General features: G+C 33.8%; 1 protein-coding gene across 1 annotated transcript; it reads right to left on the bottom strand.

The window, feature by feature from the left end:
- Positions 1-1,458: 1,458 nt before the first annotated feature.
- Positions 1,459-3,022, bottom strand: LOC104093878 (anthocyanidin 3-O-glucosyltransferase-like). The gene has a single exon (XM_009599711.4). It carries the CDS (start codon positions 2,962-2,964, stop codon positions 1,633-1,635), a length of 1,332 nt encoding a protein of 443 aa, XP_009598006.1. The 5' UTR covers positions 2,965-3,022; the 3' UTR covers positions 1,459-1,632.
- Positions 3,023-19,824: the final 16,802 nt, after the last annotated feature.

The following is a 19,824-nucleotide window of genomic DNA, read 5'->3' as shown; positions in this document are numbered from 1 at the left end:
AATACTTATCTCTTGAAGTGTGACCACGATCGCGAAAAGAGCCTTCAAGTAAGAGTGAAAACCGTCTAGGAGATCATCCTCTAGTTCCACGGTCTTCTGTTGTGTGACCCGAATAATACTCGAAATTAGCGAAATTCGTGTGGGCAAATTTCTCCTAGGAAAACCGTGTAGTAAAAAACCCTGGCCTCCTTATGGAATAAGACTTATTTATATAGCCACAGGTTTTAGGGTTTAAAACTTTTTCCTAAACCTTTTGGGTATTCCTTTTTCACCAAGAAATATAATTTTATTTAATTCCTAATTATTCTGGCATAGCAGGGACCACAATATTTAATTAACGAGGCTTTCTATTATGGACTTAATTCGAAATATCTAAATTAATACTACCATAATAAATTACGAATTATTTCACTAAAAATTCGTAACTGCACTCCTCAGTTCAATTTCAAAATTCTTCTATTAAAACTTATTTAGCTCCCCCTGTTAAGATTCAGATACTAATCAAATAAATTAAATTACTGACAATTTAATTCATTGATTATTTCCTTTAGACTTTCACTTAATTTATTTCATGTGACGGATACAAAATCCACCTGCAGGGTTTACACATGAAAACTTATAAGCTTTCATAAAGGTGTACCATTAATCTCTAGACCAAGACATGGATTCTATCAACTAACTATTACTTCGCCAATGTATATCATCATTGTTCAATTTACCATGTATATTGACCCACAAAAGAATCTCGCCTTTTAATAAATCAAAACAATAAATAATATGCACAACTAATAACAATTATATGAAGATTAAGAGTATAATTAAGCATGTTTAATGATTAGAGAAGTTATTTTATTAAGTCAGTATAAAATACTTATCTCTACTTGGTCCGTTCAATACATACAAAATGTACCAGCACAAGAAGTCGGAATTAAACCATTCCCATAATCAAGATTATAAATTATATTTATTCTTGTGCTACAATCATTCCTGATGGTTTGTCCAATTCCATCATTAGATTGTGAACATAATCTGTATACTTATAATAACCGATGATTTAATCTTCCGTGTATAAGCTAAACTCTATACACGAAATCATCTAGTATATTAGTAAAGGACACATACGAACATATGATCTATTTAAAACTTTATTAAAATTGAATAAATAATTATTTCATAATAAATACTATATTCAAACCAAATCCATAGTTAATAGTATATATATATATATATATATATATATATATATATATATATATATCCCAACACATACTTGAAAAACAAAGAAAAATAAGCTTGATATCCGCCCTCTCTGTGTCAATCTGTTTCCATCTCTTAATATTACGTTCTTTTATTTCATAATACTTCTGGATTTCTTGTTCTTTCGTTTTGTTTTTCAATTGCATAAGCCTAATTAAGATGTGGTTATAATTTCTTGGAGTCACTAAAACATAAATGTCATACTATACAAAACTAAAATTATAATTCAAACTCAAAGGATGAAATCACAACTTTGGTCAAATACATAGTCTAGCTACTACATAATTTATTCTGCAATAGACTGAAGCAAGTTCCAGCTGATACATAGTCCCATATTGCCAATTATAACACAATACAATCAAGTGGCTTGTGACATTATTTAACTAGCTCCATTAGGTTCTTGTAATTTTTGGTTGAACTCCCATCTGATTTCACAGCTTCTATTGCTCTTTCTTTAAGCCCTTCAACATTTTGCCTTAATACCTTCCCCTTATCCTCATTGAAAAAAGTATCCAATGCACTCATTGTTCCACTTTTAGTGAAACTTCCATCTTCAATTTGTAAACCTATTTTCCAAACACTTTCCACCATTCTACGATTCAGCTTTTGGTCACCAAAAAATGGCCTACAAATCATAGGCACACCATATGATATGCCTTCCAAAATAGAATTCCATCCACAATGTGTTACAAAAACACTAACAGCAGAATGTGCCAAGATTTCCAACTGAGGTGCCCAAGAAACTATTTTTCCAAATTCCTTTATTCTTTCAAGAAACCCTTTAGGCAAAAGCTTGACACCATTATCTCTTAGTGACCAAAGAAAAGGTACCCTTTTAGCTTCTAATGCTTCTGCCAATGCCACAATTTCATTAGGGGGTAGTGTTGTAACAGTTCCAAAACTAAGATAAACCACTGATTTTTCCTTTTGTTTCTCAAGCCAAAGGATGCAACCACTTTCCTCAGAATTAACATTTAACACTACTTTCTTTGATGACTGTAGAACTAAAGGTCCAATATTGAGCACCTTTTGTAGCTTTGATTTGAGGTCATTGTTAATTATTGGATCCAATTCCTCAAAAGAATTCACTACAACAGCAGCTGCTTTGTGCAAATTTAAAGCCATGTTATACAGCATAGATGGCATTGGCCCCTCCAAATTCTCAGCTACAACTTCTGGTGGCATGTCACTGATTTTTAAAGTTGAAGAAAAACCTGGTATAGTTGATAATGTTTGCTCATTGGACCGAATCAAATAAGTGTATAAATGAACAGATAAAGAACCAGAACCAGCAGTCCAAAAAGCAATCCAAGGGACATTCATTTTCTCAGCCAATTTACAAGAAAACCATAAGAAAGCATCACTTAAAATGCAAGAAAATTTCACCCCAGTTTCCTCCTCTGCCTCTTTCATAACTTTCTCAAAATTACTAGGTGTTGCCTTTATAAAAAGCTCAATGGCTTCACGTCCAATAGGGGTAGTGCCATTTGTTTCTATGACACCATCCCAAACATTGTAGATTTTAATGTTGTCTGGTTTTGAAGATTTAGAGAAGATTGAGGTGTTGGATTGTGAAGTGTTGAAGAAGGAAAATAGAGTATTAGATGGTAAGAATGGAGATAGTTTTTGGATAAGAGTGAGTAAAGGAGTTGCATGGCTACCAAAAGGGAAAGCAAGGAGTGCAATATGAAGTTGAGAAGTAGTCATTCTTTGTTTTTCTCTTCAGTTTAGTCAAGTGAAACTTTAGGCCTTTTCATGTTTGTTTATACAGTTTTGTAGCAGTAGTAGTAGTACTAGTTTTAATGTGGGGTTGAAAAGATGACCAGTTGTTGTACTTTCTTGTGGGGGTTGAAAATATCACCTACCAACAATGGGGGTTGATGCATGCTGTGACTTACCCGATATTTTTTTGACAAAAATTTACTCGCATTTAGTTTTTGTGTCACACCATATTAATATATTATTAAGAGAAAATATGAGTTTTGAATGGTGTATTAAGTTACTTGATTTAGTGATAATAGTATCTGTGAAGACATGTATCACGTATTCAAAGAATTATTGTGATGATTAGCCGAAATCGAATATGAATTTGAATATGGGATTGGGGAGATTAAAACCCATTGCTTTGCGTTATTTTTGAGAAATATTCCTATTGAACATATTCGATACATGGAGTATTATTTTTCTCAAAAGTAATACTAGTACTTCTTTACCGACGTATATTTAGTGGGTGTTTGGACATAAGAATTGTAAAATTTTAAAATAAAGGGAAAATATTTTTTAAGTAAAAATAGTATTTAAAATTTAGTGTTGTGTTTGGAGATGAATATAATTTTGGGTTGTTTTTGAAGTTTTGTGAGTGATTTGAGTGAAAATTTTGAAAAACACAATAAATTTTTAAGTAAAAATTGAAAATTTTATGAACACACGTTGATTTCAAAAAAAATTGAAAAGTTTTTGAAAAAAAAAAAAAATTCTTACGGGCTCTTAGTAAATTTATTGACAAAAATGTCAAATGACACCAATTTAGCAAGGTGTCTCTCCCACTAGGTACATGGGGTAAATTTTCTTTTATTTTATTTTGACCTTTTTGATTGTTTTTTGAGAGTTGGGTTGGTACATCAAATGGCTGTAAAGCAACTGTTAGTGAGGCAATTGAAGACCCACAAATTTGAGCTGGTAGGATTCAAGGTAGATTTTGCAAACACGAATTCAGTACTCCTACATGTTAAGCATAGAAATAATCTACTACCACAGTCATGCTTTATTTGCGTACTCTTTTGGACGTGGAAACTTGACTACCACAATTTGAAAAGCGTCAGTTCTTTCCTTTGATTGTTTTATCGTGTAAAAATCTTGACCGCTAAAAACATGGAAAACAACAGTGTACGTGGACTTGTATGGAAAGTGCTATAGGTGTAATAAACTAGAAATTGTCGGCACGGACGTAATAAGTTGAATGATGTCAATTATGCAACTTTGCATTAGGTTATGGTTCATGTTTTAAAGTTTTACCCATAAAAATCAAACTAATTATTTTTATCTATCTATTTATTTTTCTGCCCATTAAATTAATTTTTTTTCTTATCGAAATTTTTACACAAATAACCAGCCAATATTAATTGTTTATTTTTTCTAGCCATATACATAGATTATACATTGATTATACATATGTGATACATAAATCATACATGTATTATATACTCACCGACTATTTTTAGTTTAAGTGATAGTGTGGGCGGCTATTTGGGTTAATTCTTCTTGTATTTGTATCTTTTGTGGGTAATTGGCTATTTTTTCCTTTTCTTTTTTCTCCTTTTTTTTCCTTTTTTCTCCTAAAGAATTCTTTTTTAAAATCATATTATTTTTTATTTTATTATTTTCAAATAATATGATTCCATACTCAATTTTGGCTCCTTTTTTTTATTTTATTTTTTCTCTTTTTCCTTTCCTTTTGTTCTTTTTCTTTATTTCTTCTTCCTTTTCTAAATTAATTTAGCTCTTTTTGTCTTTTACTTTTTTTTCTACATAATCTAATTACATTCACTTTTTGCTCCTTTTCTTTATTCTTCCTTTTGTATACAATAATGAAAAATAACTGATATAGTAAACATTTATTTATCTTCTTAATATAACTGATAGTATAATATACTATTTGTCTTTCTTTTTTTCTTCCTTAAATCAAATATTAGAACTATACCTGTTTTCTCTTCTCTTTTTTTCATTGTATATTCTTTCTTTCTTTATTTTTTAAAATATATGTATTAGTGTAAATATTTCTAGCACATGGGATTCAAAATTATATATCATTATAATAAAATGGTATATTAGTATAATAAAATGGCATATTAGTATTTAATGTCATTGTAAAATACTTGTCACAATAGTATACCAAAACTGCATATAAATATCAAAATAGGTATATTGCTATTTTATGTCTTCCGACACCTACTTCTTATACAGTGAATACTACTTTCATGGAACTCCATCAAAAAATTCATTTAAGAAAATATTTGCAAGGAACTAGTTGAAAAAATTGAAAAAAAATTCAAAAATGACTTATTTATTACGGCATACTGTTATATTATATTGTATACTATACCAGTATGATGGCGCCCAACACTATAGCTAGGCAAGGATGACGCCCAACACTACAGCTAGGCAAGCCAACAAATAAGTTAAACGTATATCAATTGTTTTCAGAATAATTTTCTAAGTAATTTTATTTTTTTACTAGCAATATTAAGGAGAATAGAAAAGATATCGATTAATTTAAATTCAAGAAAATAATACCAATTCCAAATTCTACCAATGTATGTGCCAAGACCTGGTGTCACAAGTGTATGAGCATCTAGTATATTATACAAAACTCCAAATAATATCTGAAATAAAATAGACAGAATGTAAATACAAGAAGAGACACTGGTAGCTGCAGAACGGCTCAGAAAGGCAGCTCACTACTATGCCTCTGGATAACGTGGGTGTAAAATGATAGGTCCTCCACTAGTACCTGCCTCAGGTCCTGCACAAAAAGTGCAACAAGTGTAGCATGAGTACGTAAATAACGTGTACCCAGTAAGTATCAAGCCTAATCTCGAAATGGTAGAGACGAGATAGTCGACTTTGACACTCACTATGAGTCAATAATAATAAATAAAATAAAAATAGCAATATCTAGATCAATATGATTTATAAAATTTACAATGATTGTCTTTAACCAGCAGAAATAATTAAAATCCTTGAAACGCAACAATTCTCAATATATTAATTAAATTCCTTCAATTCCAATAAATTTTTAATTTATCAATTAGCCTCATTTATAGGAATAACAATAATTTTCTTAACAAGCAGAGATAATTAATTCTTTAAATTTCAAAGATTTTCAATTTATCAATTAGCTTCACACGCTATAATAAACTATCAAAGTATCGTGTAATATTATTATTATTAGATATGATTTCTGCCGAGGTCGTACGACCCGATCTAGAGTGTCGTGTACACTGCTGAGGGACGTGCAGAGTGATCCATAGATGCATCTATCATGCCGAGGTGTTCGGCCCGCTCCACAAGAAAGGAGGACATTTTCTTATGTACCTCCGGAAGGAGAATATATTTATTATAAGATCAATTCGAAAGGATGAACAATTTCTCTTAACAATTAATTAATTTAAACAGAAAATAAAGCATATGGGATTTTTATCTTTTAATATTTTTATCTAACAATTCACAATATATATATATATATATATATATATATATATATATATATATATATATATATATATATATATATATATTAATTTTAATTAAACAAAGAATACACTTTACACAAGTAATTTATGCTTTTAGTCCTAAACTACCCGAACATTAGCATTAATAATAGATACGCATGGACTCTCGTCACCTCGTACGTACGTAGCCCCCACAATTAGCAATAATTATTACTATAATTACTTATAGGGTAATTTCTCCCTTACAAGATTAGACAAGAGACTTACCTCGTCTTGCTCCAATTTAATCTACTAGTAGACCCTTTCCTCGATTATCTAACTCTCAATGGCTCGAATCTAACCAAAAATAATTCGATACAGTCACCAAAAATTATAGAATCAATTTCATAAGAAAATACTACATTTTCAATAAAAATTTTAAAATTAATTAAAAATTCGTCCATGGGGACCACGTCTCGGAATCCGACGAAAGTTACGAAATCCGACAACCCATTCAATTACGAGTCTAACCATACTAGTTTCATTCAAATCCGACTCTGAATCGATACCGAAATCTCAAAAATTCGTTTCTATGAGATTTCTAAAAATTTCCCAAATTTCAATCTCAAAACGCTAATTAAATGGTGAAAATAATGATATATTTGTGTATATTGACCAAATCCGAGTTAGAATCACTTAACCCAATGTCTTTTCCTTGAAAATCTATCAAAGGTCGTCTCTGCTCAAACTTCAATTTGTTAAAAATGGAGAATGTGACGAATGCCCTCCTTTATAATTCTGCCCAGGCAACCCTCGATCATGACCTCGATCCTCGGCCTCCATCGTGGTTCGATCATGGCCCTCGAGCCTGGGCCTTCGATCATGGCCTCAATCCTCGGCCTCGATCGTGGCTTCGATCATGGCCCTCGAGCCTTTGCCTTCGAGCATGGGCCTTCGATAATGACCCTTGAGCTCTGCCTTCGATCATGACCCTCGATCATGGCCTCAATCTTGGGTCTCGATCCTGGGCCTCTATCTTGGGCTCGATCACTGCCCAGAATTTCCAGGAGAAGAGAAAAATTGCAGCAGCTGTTTTAACTCCAACTTTTGATCCGTTAATCATCCGAAACTCACTCGAGGCCCTCGGGACCTCAACCAAATATACCAACAAGTCCTAAAATATCATACGAACTTATTTTAAACCTCAAATCACATAAAACAACGCTAAAACCACGAATCATGCTACAATTCAAGCTTAATGAAACTTAAAATTTTCAACTTCTACATTCGATGTCAAAACCTACCAAATCAAGTCCGATTGACCTCAAATTTTGCACACAAGTCATAAATGACATAAGGAGCTATGAAAATTTTCGGAACTGGATTCCGACCCCGATATCAAAAAGTCAACTCTTCGGTCAAACTTCCAAACTTAAATTCTTATTTTAGCCATTTCAAGCCTAATTTAACTACGAACTTCCAAATAAAATTTCGAACACGCTACTAAGTCCAAAATCACCATACGGAGCTATTGGAACCGTCAAATCCCGATTGCAAAGTCGTTTTATCAAAATGTTGACCGAAGTCAAACTTGGACTTTTAAAGCCAACTTAAGGAACCAAGTATTCCGATTTCAACCCAAACACTTCCAAACCCCGAATCAATTATCCCCGCAAGTCATAATTTTATATAAGCACATACAGGGAGTTTTATTTAGGGGAACGGAGTTCTAAAAATTAAAATGACCGGTTGGATCATTACAGTATAACAAAATGGCATATTAGTATTTAATGTCATTGTAAAATACTTATCACAATAGTATACAAAAACTGCATATAAATATCCAAATAGGTATATTACTATTTTATGTCTTCCGACACCTACTTCTTATACTATGAATACTACTTTCATGGAACTCCATCAAAAAATTCATTTAAGAAAATATTTGCAGGGAACTAGTTGAAAAAATTTCAAAAAATTTCAAAAATGACTTATTTATTACGGTATATTATTATATTATATTGTATACTATAACAGTATAATGTTACTATAACAATGACTTTAAATTTGGACAATAGCACCTAGATGATTCAATAAATAGGATTCGAAGTATACTATTATGGTATATTGTATACTAATATAGCATACTGTTGCAATATATGCATATTATTGCAGTATACCATTACAGTATATTGTATAATATAACATTATACTATTGCAACATAGCTATATACTCCTACAGTATATTGTATACCGTAGTGGTATACTGTTAGGTAACCGTGTTCTTCTTCGATTATTACAGTATACCGTTGTAGTATATTGTATACTATAATAGTATACTATTTCAGTATGGCTATATACTCCTACAACATATTGTATACAGTAGCGGTATACGGTTGGGTAATTGTGTTCTTCGATTTTTAGCTAAAAATTTTGATCTCAATCACCTCAAATCAGCTCCAAATGCGATCAAATTTCAGTATGTACTTCTAGAAAGTACTATAAGCAATATTTAATAACACCCACTTTGAATCAAACAAGAAATCTTCAAAATAAAAATTTTAAATTCAAGAGCTTCAAGCCCAACAATGATGGATATTCAAATACACATAAAAATTCAGATCTGGGAAGCTTACTTGAATGTACTATAAGTAATATTTTATAGCACCCATATCGAATCAAACAATAAATCTTTAAAACAAAATTTAAAATTCAGGAGCTTTAAGTTCAACAATGGTGGGTCTTCATACACACACAAAAATTAGATCTGGAAAACTTAATATATAACAACACATGGGTTCAGAAATACAAATAAATACACAAAAAAGAATATACTAATATAGAAAGAGGATTTTGGAGTGAAACTCATTACAATAATATGAAAACTTGTCTTTTAAAATTTATATAAAAAATTCTAAAAACAATTGGGTAAATGGATGGGTTCGTACTGGATTTTCATCATTCACTAAAAAAACTAAGTTATGGATATTCTTTGAAAGGGGAAAGGAACGTTTGGGGTGTGGGACTCTACTTGTTTAGAGAAATTGAAAAGGGAAGGGGGATTGGGTAGGTGGGTAATAGTTTAGACCATATAGGTAAGAAAAATAAATCTTTTAGGCTTGGATATTAAATGGTAAATAGTGTGGGCTTAATGGGTATAAAGTGAGATTTTTCCTTTTGAAAAAATCATAAGTACACTATTTTTAAAGTTTTGTTTGGATTGCTTTTGGTTTTAGCTTCCCAAAAACAGATAATACAAGAAAAAATAAAATTTATTTGTTTCGAAAAGAACACTACAGGAACAATTTTTTGTGGAAGTGTTATAGGTAGGGGTGTTCAAACTGAATCGAAAAATCTCACTAAATCGAAAAGTCAGACCAAACCAATTAAAAAATCCAAGTAGGTTTGGTTTGATTTGGTTTGGTATTGAGTAGAAAAATTCGAACCAAACTGACATATAAATATTTTTTAAATATACTTTTATTACTTCATATAGAATTTTCTTTAAAAATGTGATTCTCTCATGGGATATTATAATATTTAATAGAACTATGAAGTGTATATATTTTTATTTACTTTAAATAATGATTTGTATCATTACTATCATATCAAGTGTTATTGAAATACGTCATTCTATTTGTTCTTTCATATTCATTTTCCAAGATCTATTAAACTCTTACATCTTTTTCGAATTTGAAATGGTATTTTAGCGGTAATTTTAAGATTAAATATAACATATCATTATTTAAGTTTTATGTTGATTTTTGTATTTAATTATTAAATTCGATTAACCTTAAAAGCGTACATCAATAAAAAATATGTTAGATGATTACTAACAGTGGCGTAGGCACACTATGCCAATGATGGTCAAGCAAACACGCTTTCTCGAATAATTATATTGTGTATATAGGTCATATATTACTTTATATGGCGATATACTATATTTTAAACACCCTTGGCATAATTGAGTGAGGTAATCCAGCGGACCAGGGCGTTCAAAGTGAGGTTCTGTTCACGGGTTTGAATCCCTGTCTAAACATTTTTATCTGCTAATTTTGTTTACCAAAACAAAATTGAGACCATCGTGTATGATCTATTTGACTCTTTTTGAATCTAAAATTATTCCTAATAAATGCTCTACAAAATATTTCTTATAATTTATAAGTCAAGCTCTACAAAAGTATATTCAACAAAGAGTTCTCTACATACTACAAACCCTATCGACTCTCTCTTTCCTTTGATTTTTTGCTTACTTTTATTAATAAAATTTCTTTTGTTGTCTTGTTTTATGTTAATTTTGATTTATAAAAGTATAATTCAATTACAAGTGTTTTAACTGTTTAGCTAAAATATTGCGTAGTTTGATTTTAAAAATATTCGGTGCACTCATTTATCAAAAAACAATTATAAACTTTCTTAAAGTTCGGACATCCTTGACGAGATTTTTAGTGCCAAAGGTTACTAAAAAAAAAATTCATAAGAATATTTTAATAGATCATATATTTGACAGTTTTTTCAAATTTTACTAAACATATGTTCAATTATCAAAACTTTATCTATAACTTTAACAAAGTAATATTGAAATAATATTCATATAACAATAAAATCCCGAAAAAACTGATAAAACCGAACAAATCCAAACCGATATAGTTAGTGCCGTTTGATTTTAATAAAAATCAAATCAACCCGAGTCATGCACACCCTAGATGTAATAAACTAGTAATGGTCAGCACGGACGTAATAAGTTGAATGATGTCATTTATGCAGCTTTGCATTAGGTTATGGTTCAGCTTTTAAAAATCATAAGTACACTATTTTTAAAGTTTTTGTTTGGATTTCTTTTGGTTTTAGCTTCTCAAATACAGATTTTACAAGAAAAACGAATTCCATTTGTTTCGAAAAGAACACTACAGAAAGAGTCTGGAAACCGAAGATACCAACTTAAATCAAATGTCCACTTGTTTCAACAGTTACCAACACTCCTAATTTAGACATTCCAAAAAAATTGGTATCACTATATTTTATACAGTTCTGCAATTTTTAACAATTTAAATTAATTAAACTATTTCAATTTTCTGCATTAAACTAAATTTTCGATCCCTGTCCATTATATGTTTTGTCAATTATATTTATTCAGCCAAAGACTGTTATTATAAACGGGATTAGTAGAAGGATTTTCATTTTCTAAAGTCTCGAGCTTGAATTTTTTGTATAACAAAAGTAGGAGATATGCAAAATACCAAATGCAAAACAAAAGCAATATTTTTAAAAATTGTACAACAACAATAACAATTTTTTAGTCCCTAAATAGTTGGATTCAAAATCTCATATTGTAGTACTAAATAGAGAATCTTACAGAAATGTCCTAAATAAGTCTCAACTTATGTCACGACCCAATTTCTCTTATAGGTCGTGATGGCGCCCAACGTCACCGCTAGGCAAGCCAACGGTGAACTAACTACGTGATTACTCTTTTTAATAAGTTTTCAAGTAATTTAAATTCCATTTATTAAGAGATTTAAGAGGTAGAAAGTTTAATAAATAAAACAAAAGCAACTGAGTGAAATCATAGATATATAAGTACTCCAAAACCATAAAGTCTACTAGAATGTGTGCCAAGACCTGGTGTCACAAGTGTATAAGCACTAGTAGAATATACAAAACTCTAACCGCTGTCTAAAATAAAATAGACAGAAAATAAGAATAAAAGAGAGGCTCTAGGTGCTGCAGAACGGCTCATGAAGCAGCTCACCACTAGGCCTCAGGGTATCGGGGATGCACGCCGGTGTGACCGCCAGATGTACCTGCCTCAGATCCTGCACGGTTAGTGCATAAATGTGGCGTGAGCACATAAACAACATGTATCCAGTAAGTATCAAGTCTAACCTCAAAGAAGTAGTGACGAGGGGTCGACATCGACACTTACTATGAGCTAACAATAAAGAAATACAGAAGTTCTAAATAAGCATGGGTTATGCAAATAATAATAACTACTCAATAACAAACAGAAAAATAAATAATCCTTTCACAAATGATACATCCCAAATCAATTTCTGTCTTATATAATTTTAACCTCTCGAGCCATGAAAAAGATATCAAATATAATTAAACTATGAGTATTATCTTGCACGATTATGCCGAGGTCGTACGGCCCGATCCAGAATAACGTGTACACTATCGAGGGTTGTGCGGCATAAATCATAGATGCATCTATCTACTGTCGAGGCGTTCGGCCCGCTCCACAAGAAGAGAGGATACTTTATGAACATCTGATTTAAAAGTTATTACAAGGCTGATACGCAAAGAAGCACAATTTCTATCAACGGTCAAGTAACCTGCCAAAACTCAAGTAAGTGAAATTCGATCTTTTACTATTCCTTTATCAAGTTCTAATATAATTTAGGCACTTTAATTAACAAGTAGGGTGCAAATATTTTAAATATTTTATGATTCGGGTGCTAAACTACCCGTACATAAGCATAATGAGTAGCTAAGCACGAACTCTCGTTACCTCGTGCGTACGTCGCCCCCACAATTAGAAGCAAATAGCAATTTAAATCAACTACAGGGTAAATTTTCTCTTACAAGGTTAGGCAAGAGACTTACCTTGTCTCAAAGCTCGCTTTTCAACTCGGTGCCGAAAAATTCGAAACTAGTCAAATGTTGTATAAATTATTCAATATATATTCCAAAGTTCATAATTTAACTATTAGAGTAATTGCCCAACCCAAATTTGAAGATTCTTAAAAAGTTCACCCCGGGCCCACGTGCCCGGATTCAAGAAATTTTCGAAGAAAGTTGTTACCCATAACCTCACGAATTCAAATATATAATTTTCACTCAATCTCATAACCATTTTCCTGGGTAAATCCCATTTTTATCAAAACCTAGGGTTATTCATCTAAACCCATAATTTCCATAAATTTATATGTTAAAATCTACTCATAATCTATATATTTAACTTACATTGGATAAAAATCACTTACCTCTAATAGCTAGGTGGAAATCTCTCTCTAGAAAGCTACAAAATAGCCCCAAGAAGTGAAATAAATGAGCAAAAAATGACCTAAATCTAAAATAAATGTACCTTACTGTCTCCAGGACTTTCGCATCTGCGGTCAACGGGCCGCATATGCGGAATATTCATCGCAGATGCGGTCCTCTCTTGGTTGGCCTAAATCCGCATCTGCGGAAGAATGGCTCGCTTCTGCGATCCTGCTCCTGCGGCGTGCGAGCCGCACTTGCGCCCTTCCTCGCTTCTACGATCGCGCGTCTGCACCCACCGCGTTCGCATCTACGATTTCTGGGCTGCCTATGCTGGGCCGCTTCTGCGGCTGCTGACTCACTTCTGCGAGCTTGCACCTGTGGCTGGCCCTCTGCAGGTGCGATTGCACAAGAAGCTGGATGCTTCAGCTGATCACCCAAGGCCAAACGACTTCTGCGCATCGTCCGAATGGTATCCGGGGCCTCCGAGGCCCCATCCAAACATACCAACAAGTTTGTAAACATAAAACGGACTCACTCTCACCCTCAGAACGTGGAAAATAACATTAAAACTAAGAATCGCAACCCAAAACCAATAGGATCAACTTATGAACTTCAAATTCTTCCAACTTACTTCGAACGCGCCCATTCATACTTAAACTACTCAGAATGATACCAAATTTTGCGTGCAAGTCTTAAATCACTATACGGAAATATTTCCAGTCTCCGAATCCCAAACGGACCTCGATAATACTAAAATCTGCTCCAAACCAAATTTAAAGAACTTTAAAACCTTCAATGCGCCAACTTCCAATATTAAGCGCCGAAACGCTCCAGGCTTATCCAAAACCCAATCCGAACACACGCCCAAGTCCAAAATCATCATACGAACCTATTGGGACCATCAAATCTTGGTTACGAGATCGTTTACTAAAAATGTTGGCTCAAGTCAAACTTTGCCCTTTTTAGCCAACATTAAGGAACCAAGTATTCCGATTTTAACCCGAACCCTTCCAAATCTCGAACTAACCATCCCCGCGAGTCATAGAACAGTAAGAGCATATATGGGGAGTCTTATTTAGGGGAACGAGGATCTAGAAAGCAAAACAATCGGTCGGATCGTTACCGGACTAATACCATATTTTCATGACCCAATTTATCCTATAGGCCGTGATGGCGCTCAACGTCGCCGCTAGGCAAGCCAACGGTGAACTACCTACGTAATTACTCTTTTTAATAAGTTTTCTAGTAATTTAAATTTCACTTATTAAGAGATTTAAGAGGTAGAAAGTTTAATAAATAAAACGAAAGCAACTGAGTGAAATCATAGATATATAAGTACTCCAAAACCATAAAGTCTACTAGAATGTGTGCCAAGACCTGGTGTCACAAGTGTATGAGCACTAGTAAAATATACAAAACTCTAACTACTGTCTGAAATAAAAATAGACAGAAAATAATACAAAAGAGAGGCTCTAGGTGCTGCAGAACGGCTCAGGAAGCATCTCACCACTAGGCCTCAGGGTATCGGGGATGCACATCGGTGTGACCGCCAGATGCACCTGCCTCAGATCCTTCACGATTAGTGCAGAAGTGTAGCGTGAGTACATAAACAACATGTACCCAATAAGTATCAAGTCTAACCGCGAATAAGTAATGACGAGGGGTCGACATCGACACTTACTATGGGCTAACAATAAATAAATACAGAAGTTCTAAATAAGCATGAGTTATGTAAATAATAATAATAATAATAACTCAATAACAAACAAGAAAATAATTAATCCTTTCACAAATGGCATCCGGGCCCCCCGAGGCCCCATCCAAACATACTAAAAAGTTTGTAAACATAAAACGGACTCGCTCGCACCCTCGGAACGCGGAAAACAACTTTAAAACTAAAAATTGCAACCCAAAACCAATAGGATGAACTTATGAACTTCAAATTCTTCTAACTTATTCCGAACACGCCGATTCATAACTACTCGGAATGACACCAAATTTTGCGTGCAAGTCTTAAATCATCATACATAACTATTTCCAGGTTTGGAATCCCAAACGGACCTCGATAACACCAAAGCCTACTCCAAACCAAATTTAAAGAACTTTAAAACCTTCAATGCACCAACTTTCAATATTAAGCACCGAAACGCTCTCGGGTCATCCAAAATTCGATCCGAACATACGCCCAAGTACAAAATCATCATACGAACCTATTGGGACTGTCAAATCCCGGTTCCGAGGTTGTTTACTAAAAATATTGACTCAAGTCAAACTTAGCCCTTTTTAGCCAACATTAAGGAACAAAGTGTTCCGATTTCAACCCGAACCCTTCCAAATCCCGAACAAACCATCCCTGCGAGTCATAGAACAGTAAGAGTATATACGGGGAGTCTTATTTAGGAAACGAGATCTAGAAAGCAAAACGACCGATCGGGTCATTACAACTTACTAACTTCTAGCCATTAATCATAGACTTACTAAAACTAGCCAGACACATATAAAAATTAAGAACACAAATAAATAAGGTTCTTTCTCTCCAAAAATCACACGCAGAGAGCTCCTTCCATATTTTTAAGTGTGATTAGTAATAATTTTTAACGGGTATAGTTAAAATTTATTGAAAACATATAGACTAGGCAATATACAAAATATGAGGAAGATTGAAAGTGATTTGGTATCAAAATTCGTAGTTAAAATTGAGATTAAAAAAATTCTTCAGCGACATATGTATCAAACATGTATCACGCACGTATCTCACACACATGTATACATGGATATACATGTGATACACATTTGATACAAATATGATGCATATGTGATACACAAATGATACACAGTGTGATACACACATTATTTTTTTCATGTTCATCTTCTACTTCAAATTTTCAATTCAAACCACCTCAAGACTCTACCAAAATCACCCAAAAAATTAAAATCCAAGCTCCATAAGATGTACCCAATCTATTCTAATAATACCCTCTCAAAAGAAAAGAAAAATTTGACATTTTCTTGGCGACAAATACCTATTTGGCTAATATTGATAATATTTTATGAACTTGCCAATTTTTATAATAAGCTATTTATAATGGACATAGCATAGTTTCCCTACTATATTGTCACGACCCCAAATTCTCTCTCTTAGAGGTCGTGATGGCACCTAGTCTCAAAAACTAGGTAATCCTATCAATGCGGAATAATAATAAATATCTGAAATAAATAAACTACAATTCAAATAATTACAACTCCCAAAACCCGGTAGAAATAAGTCACAAGATTTTAAGAATTTATTCTCTGTCTCTATACATCAGAGTCTAAAACAAATAAGGAAGACAACATAGTAAGATAGAAGGGGACTCCGGAGTTTGCGGACGCTGGCAGATATACCTCGAAGTCTCCTCGTACAGCTAGTTTACTGATGCCTGGTCTGATAAGATGTACCTGGATCTGCACAAAAAGATGTGCAGAAGCGTAGTATGAGTACACCACAGCGGTACCCAGTAAGTGTCAAGCCTAACCTCGGTAGAGTAGTGACGAGGTCAGGTTAGGCCCTACTGGAAAATAAAGGCATGGTAAAATATTTAACAATATAATAAGATATAATGACAATGGAAATGAATCAATTAGTATGTCACCATTTAATTACACCAAATAATGGCAATTTATGCCTCGTGGAAACAAAACAGAATTCTTTTCAACTTTAAGAAAATCACAACAATAATCAAAGGCAACTGCGGCCATAAATCAATATCAACAAGGTCACTCCCGAGGTACCGTCTCGTAGTCCCAAATCATAAATAAATTTATAATATCTCATTTCCTTATATCACCGCGGGAGCCTTCATAATTTATTTTAAAGAAAATATTTTTTTCGAAATAGCATCCAACAGAATACGTTGCTTAAATACCAAATTTAAAAATGTTAAATACTTCGTATTAATAATATTAAATTTAAAAAAAAAATCAACCTTCAAATAATGCACAGAATAAAAGAAACCAAGTTCCAACTAAACAGGTAAAACAATTAGCAGGAAAAGGTTAAGCAATTTAAATTATAAACATTTAAATCAATGATGAAGAATATAGCAAGGTAAAATAATTTAATTAATATGCAACAATGATCTACACAATTTAAAGACATAATCTTCCACATTTAGCCCGTGTACACACTCGTTACCTCATGTACATGACTTTCAACATATTTAAAATTTATCACTTCAATACCAATCCTAGGGGAAATTTTCGCCACACAAGGTTAGACAAGTCAGTTACCTCGACTTGCTCCAATTTAATCACGTAGTATGCCTTTTCCTCGATTTTCCGACTCTAATCGACTCGTATCTAGTCATAATTAATTTGATACAGTCAACAAAAATTATAGAATCAATCCCATAATAAAATACTATATTTTTCAATAAAATCCGAAATTAACTCAAATATTGATGTCTCGGAATCCGACGAAAGTTACGAAATATGAACGCACATTCAACCACGAGTCTAACCATACCAAAATGACTAAATTCCAATAATAATTTGACCCTCAAATCCTCAATTCTATCCAAGAGGGTTTTTAATTTATTTTCAACTTAAATCACCGATTGAATGTTAAAAACAATGATAGATTCAGGTAATCTAACCAAGATTGAGTTAAGAACACTCTCTGAAAATCTCCCAAAAATTGCCTCAATCCAAGCTCGAAATCGTTAAAAATGGAAAATGGGACGAAGTCCCATTTTTAGAACTTAAACTCTCTACCAAGTGATTTCTTCTATGCGATCGCGACCAAAGGCACGCGATCGCAAAGAACAAAATAAGGTTGCCCAGAATTAAGCTTATGCGATCGCGGATAACTCACGCGATCGTGAAACACAGCATTCCTAGACCTACGCGATCAAATACTCATCCACGCGATCGCGAAGGATTAAGCGCGTGGACCAGGTTCTGCCTCATTTCCTCTTCGCGAACGCTGTCTTAGCCACGCGTTCGCATAACACAGTTTGCCAAACCTACGCGATCGCGGAATCGCCCACGCGATCGCATAGCACAAAATTTCATCTACCCAATTAACCCTACGCGATCGCATACTTTTCACGCGATCCCGTAGAAGGAAACCAGAACCTGCAGAAACCAGAACTTCAGCTATCAAGCCAAGTCCAAAAATGATCCGTTAGACATCCGAAACTCACCCGAGCTCCTCGGGACCTCAACCAAATATACCAACAAGTCCTAATACATCATACGAACTTAGTCGAGTCTTCAAATCACATCCAACAACATTAAAAACACGAATCACACATAGATTCAAGCCTAACGAACTTTGAAACTTTCAATTTCTACAAACGACGTCGGAACCTATCAAATCCTGTCCGATTGACCTCAAATTTTGCACGCAAGTCATAAATGATATAACGGAGCTATAAAAATTTTCGGAGTTGGATTCCGACCCCGATATCAAAAAGTCAACTCCCCGATCAAACTTCCAAACTTAAATTCCTATTTTAGCCATTTCAAGCCTAATTTAACTACGGACTTTCAAATAAAATTTCGAACACGCTCCTAAGTCCAAAATCACCATACGGAGCTGTTGGATTCATCAAAATTCTATTTCGAGGTTGTTTTTTTAAAATGTTGACCGAAGTAAAACTTAGCATTTTAAGGCCAACTTAAGGAACCAAGTGTTCCGCTTTCAACCCGAACACTTTCAAATCCCGAACCAACCATCCCCGCAAGTCATAAATTTATAAAAGCACATACGGGGAGTTTTATTTAGGGGAACGGGGTTCTAAAAGTCAAAATGACCGGTTGGGTCATTACATTCTCCACCTCTTAAACAAACATTCGTCCTCGGACGGGCTTAGAATTATACCTGGAGTGGTGAAAAGATGAGGATAACAACTGCGCATCTCATGCTAGATTTCCCAAGTCGCCTCCTCGACCGGATGACCCCTCAACTGAACCTTCACGGAAGCAATGTTCTTTGACCTCACCTTTCAAACCTGCCTGTTCAAAATAGCCACTGGTTCCTCAATATAAGATAGATCCTTGTCCAACTGAACTGAACTAAAGTATAACACATGAGAAGGATCGCCGTGATACTTCCGGAGCATAGAAACATGGAATACCGGATGAACTGCAGAGAGACTAGGTGGTAGTGCAAGTCTGTAAGCCACCTCTCCAACTCTTTCAAGAATCTTAAAAGGCCTAATATACCTAGGGCTCAACTTGCCCTTGTTCCCGAACCTCATCACACCTTTCATAGGCGAAACCCGGAACAGGAACCGCTCACCAACCATGAATGCAACATCACGAACCTTCCGATCCGCATAACTCTTCTGTCTAGATTGGGCTGTACGAAGTCGATCCTGAAACAATT

The sequence above is a fragment of the Nicotiana tomentosiformis genome, chromosome 2 (assembly GCF_000390325.3).
Source record: "Nicotiana tomentosiformis chromosome 2, ASM39032v3, whole genome shotgun sequence".
Classification (NCBI taxonomy): Eukaryota; Viridiplantae; Streptophyta; class Magnoliopsida; order Solanales; family Solanaceae; genus Nicotiana; species Nicotiana tomentosiformis.
The sequence above is the reverse complement of the archived record's forward strand: the minus strand, read 5'-3'. Positions and strand labels throughout refer to the sequence as shown.

What these genes read in the sequence shown, in the direction of transcription:
- LOC104093878 (XM_009599711.4), bottom strand. Translation starts at nt 2,964, where the DNA reads ATGACTACTTCTCAACTTCATATTGCACTCCTTGCTTTCCCTTTTGGT.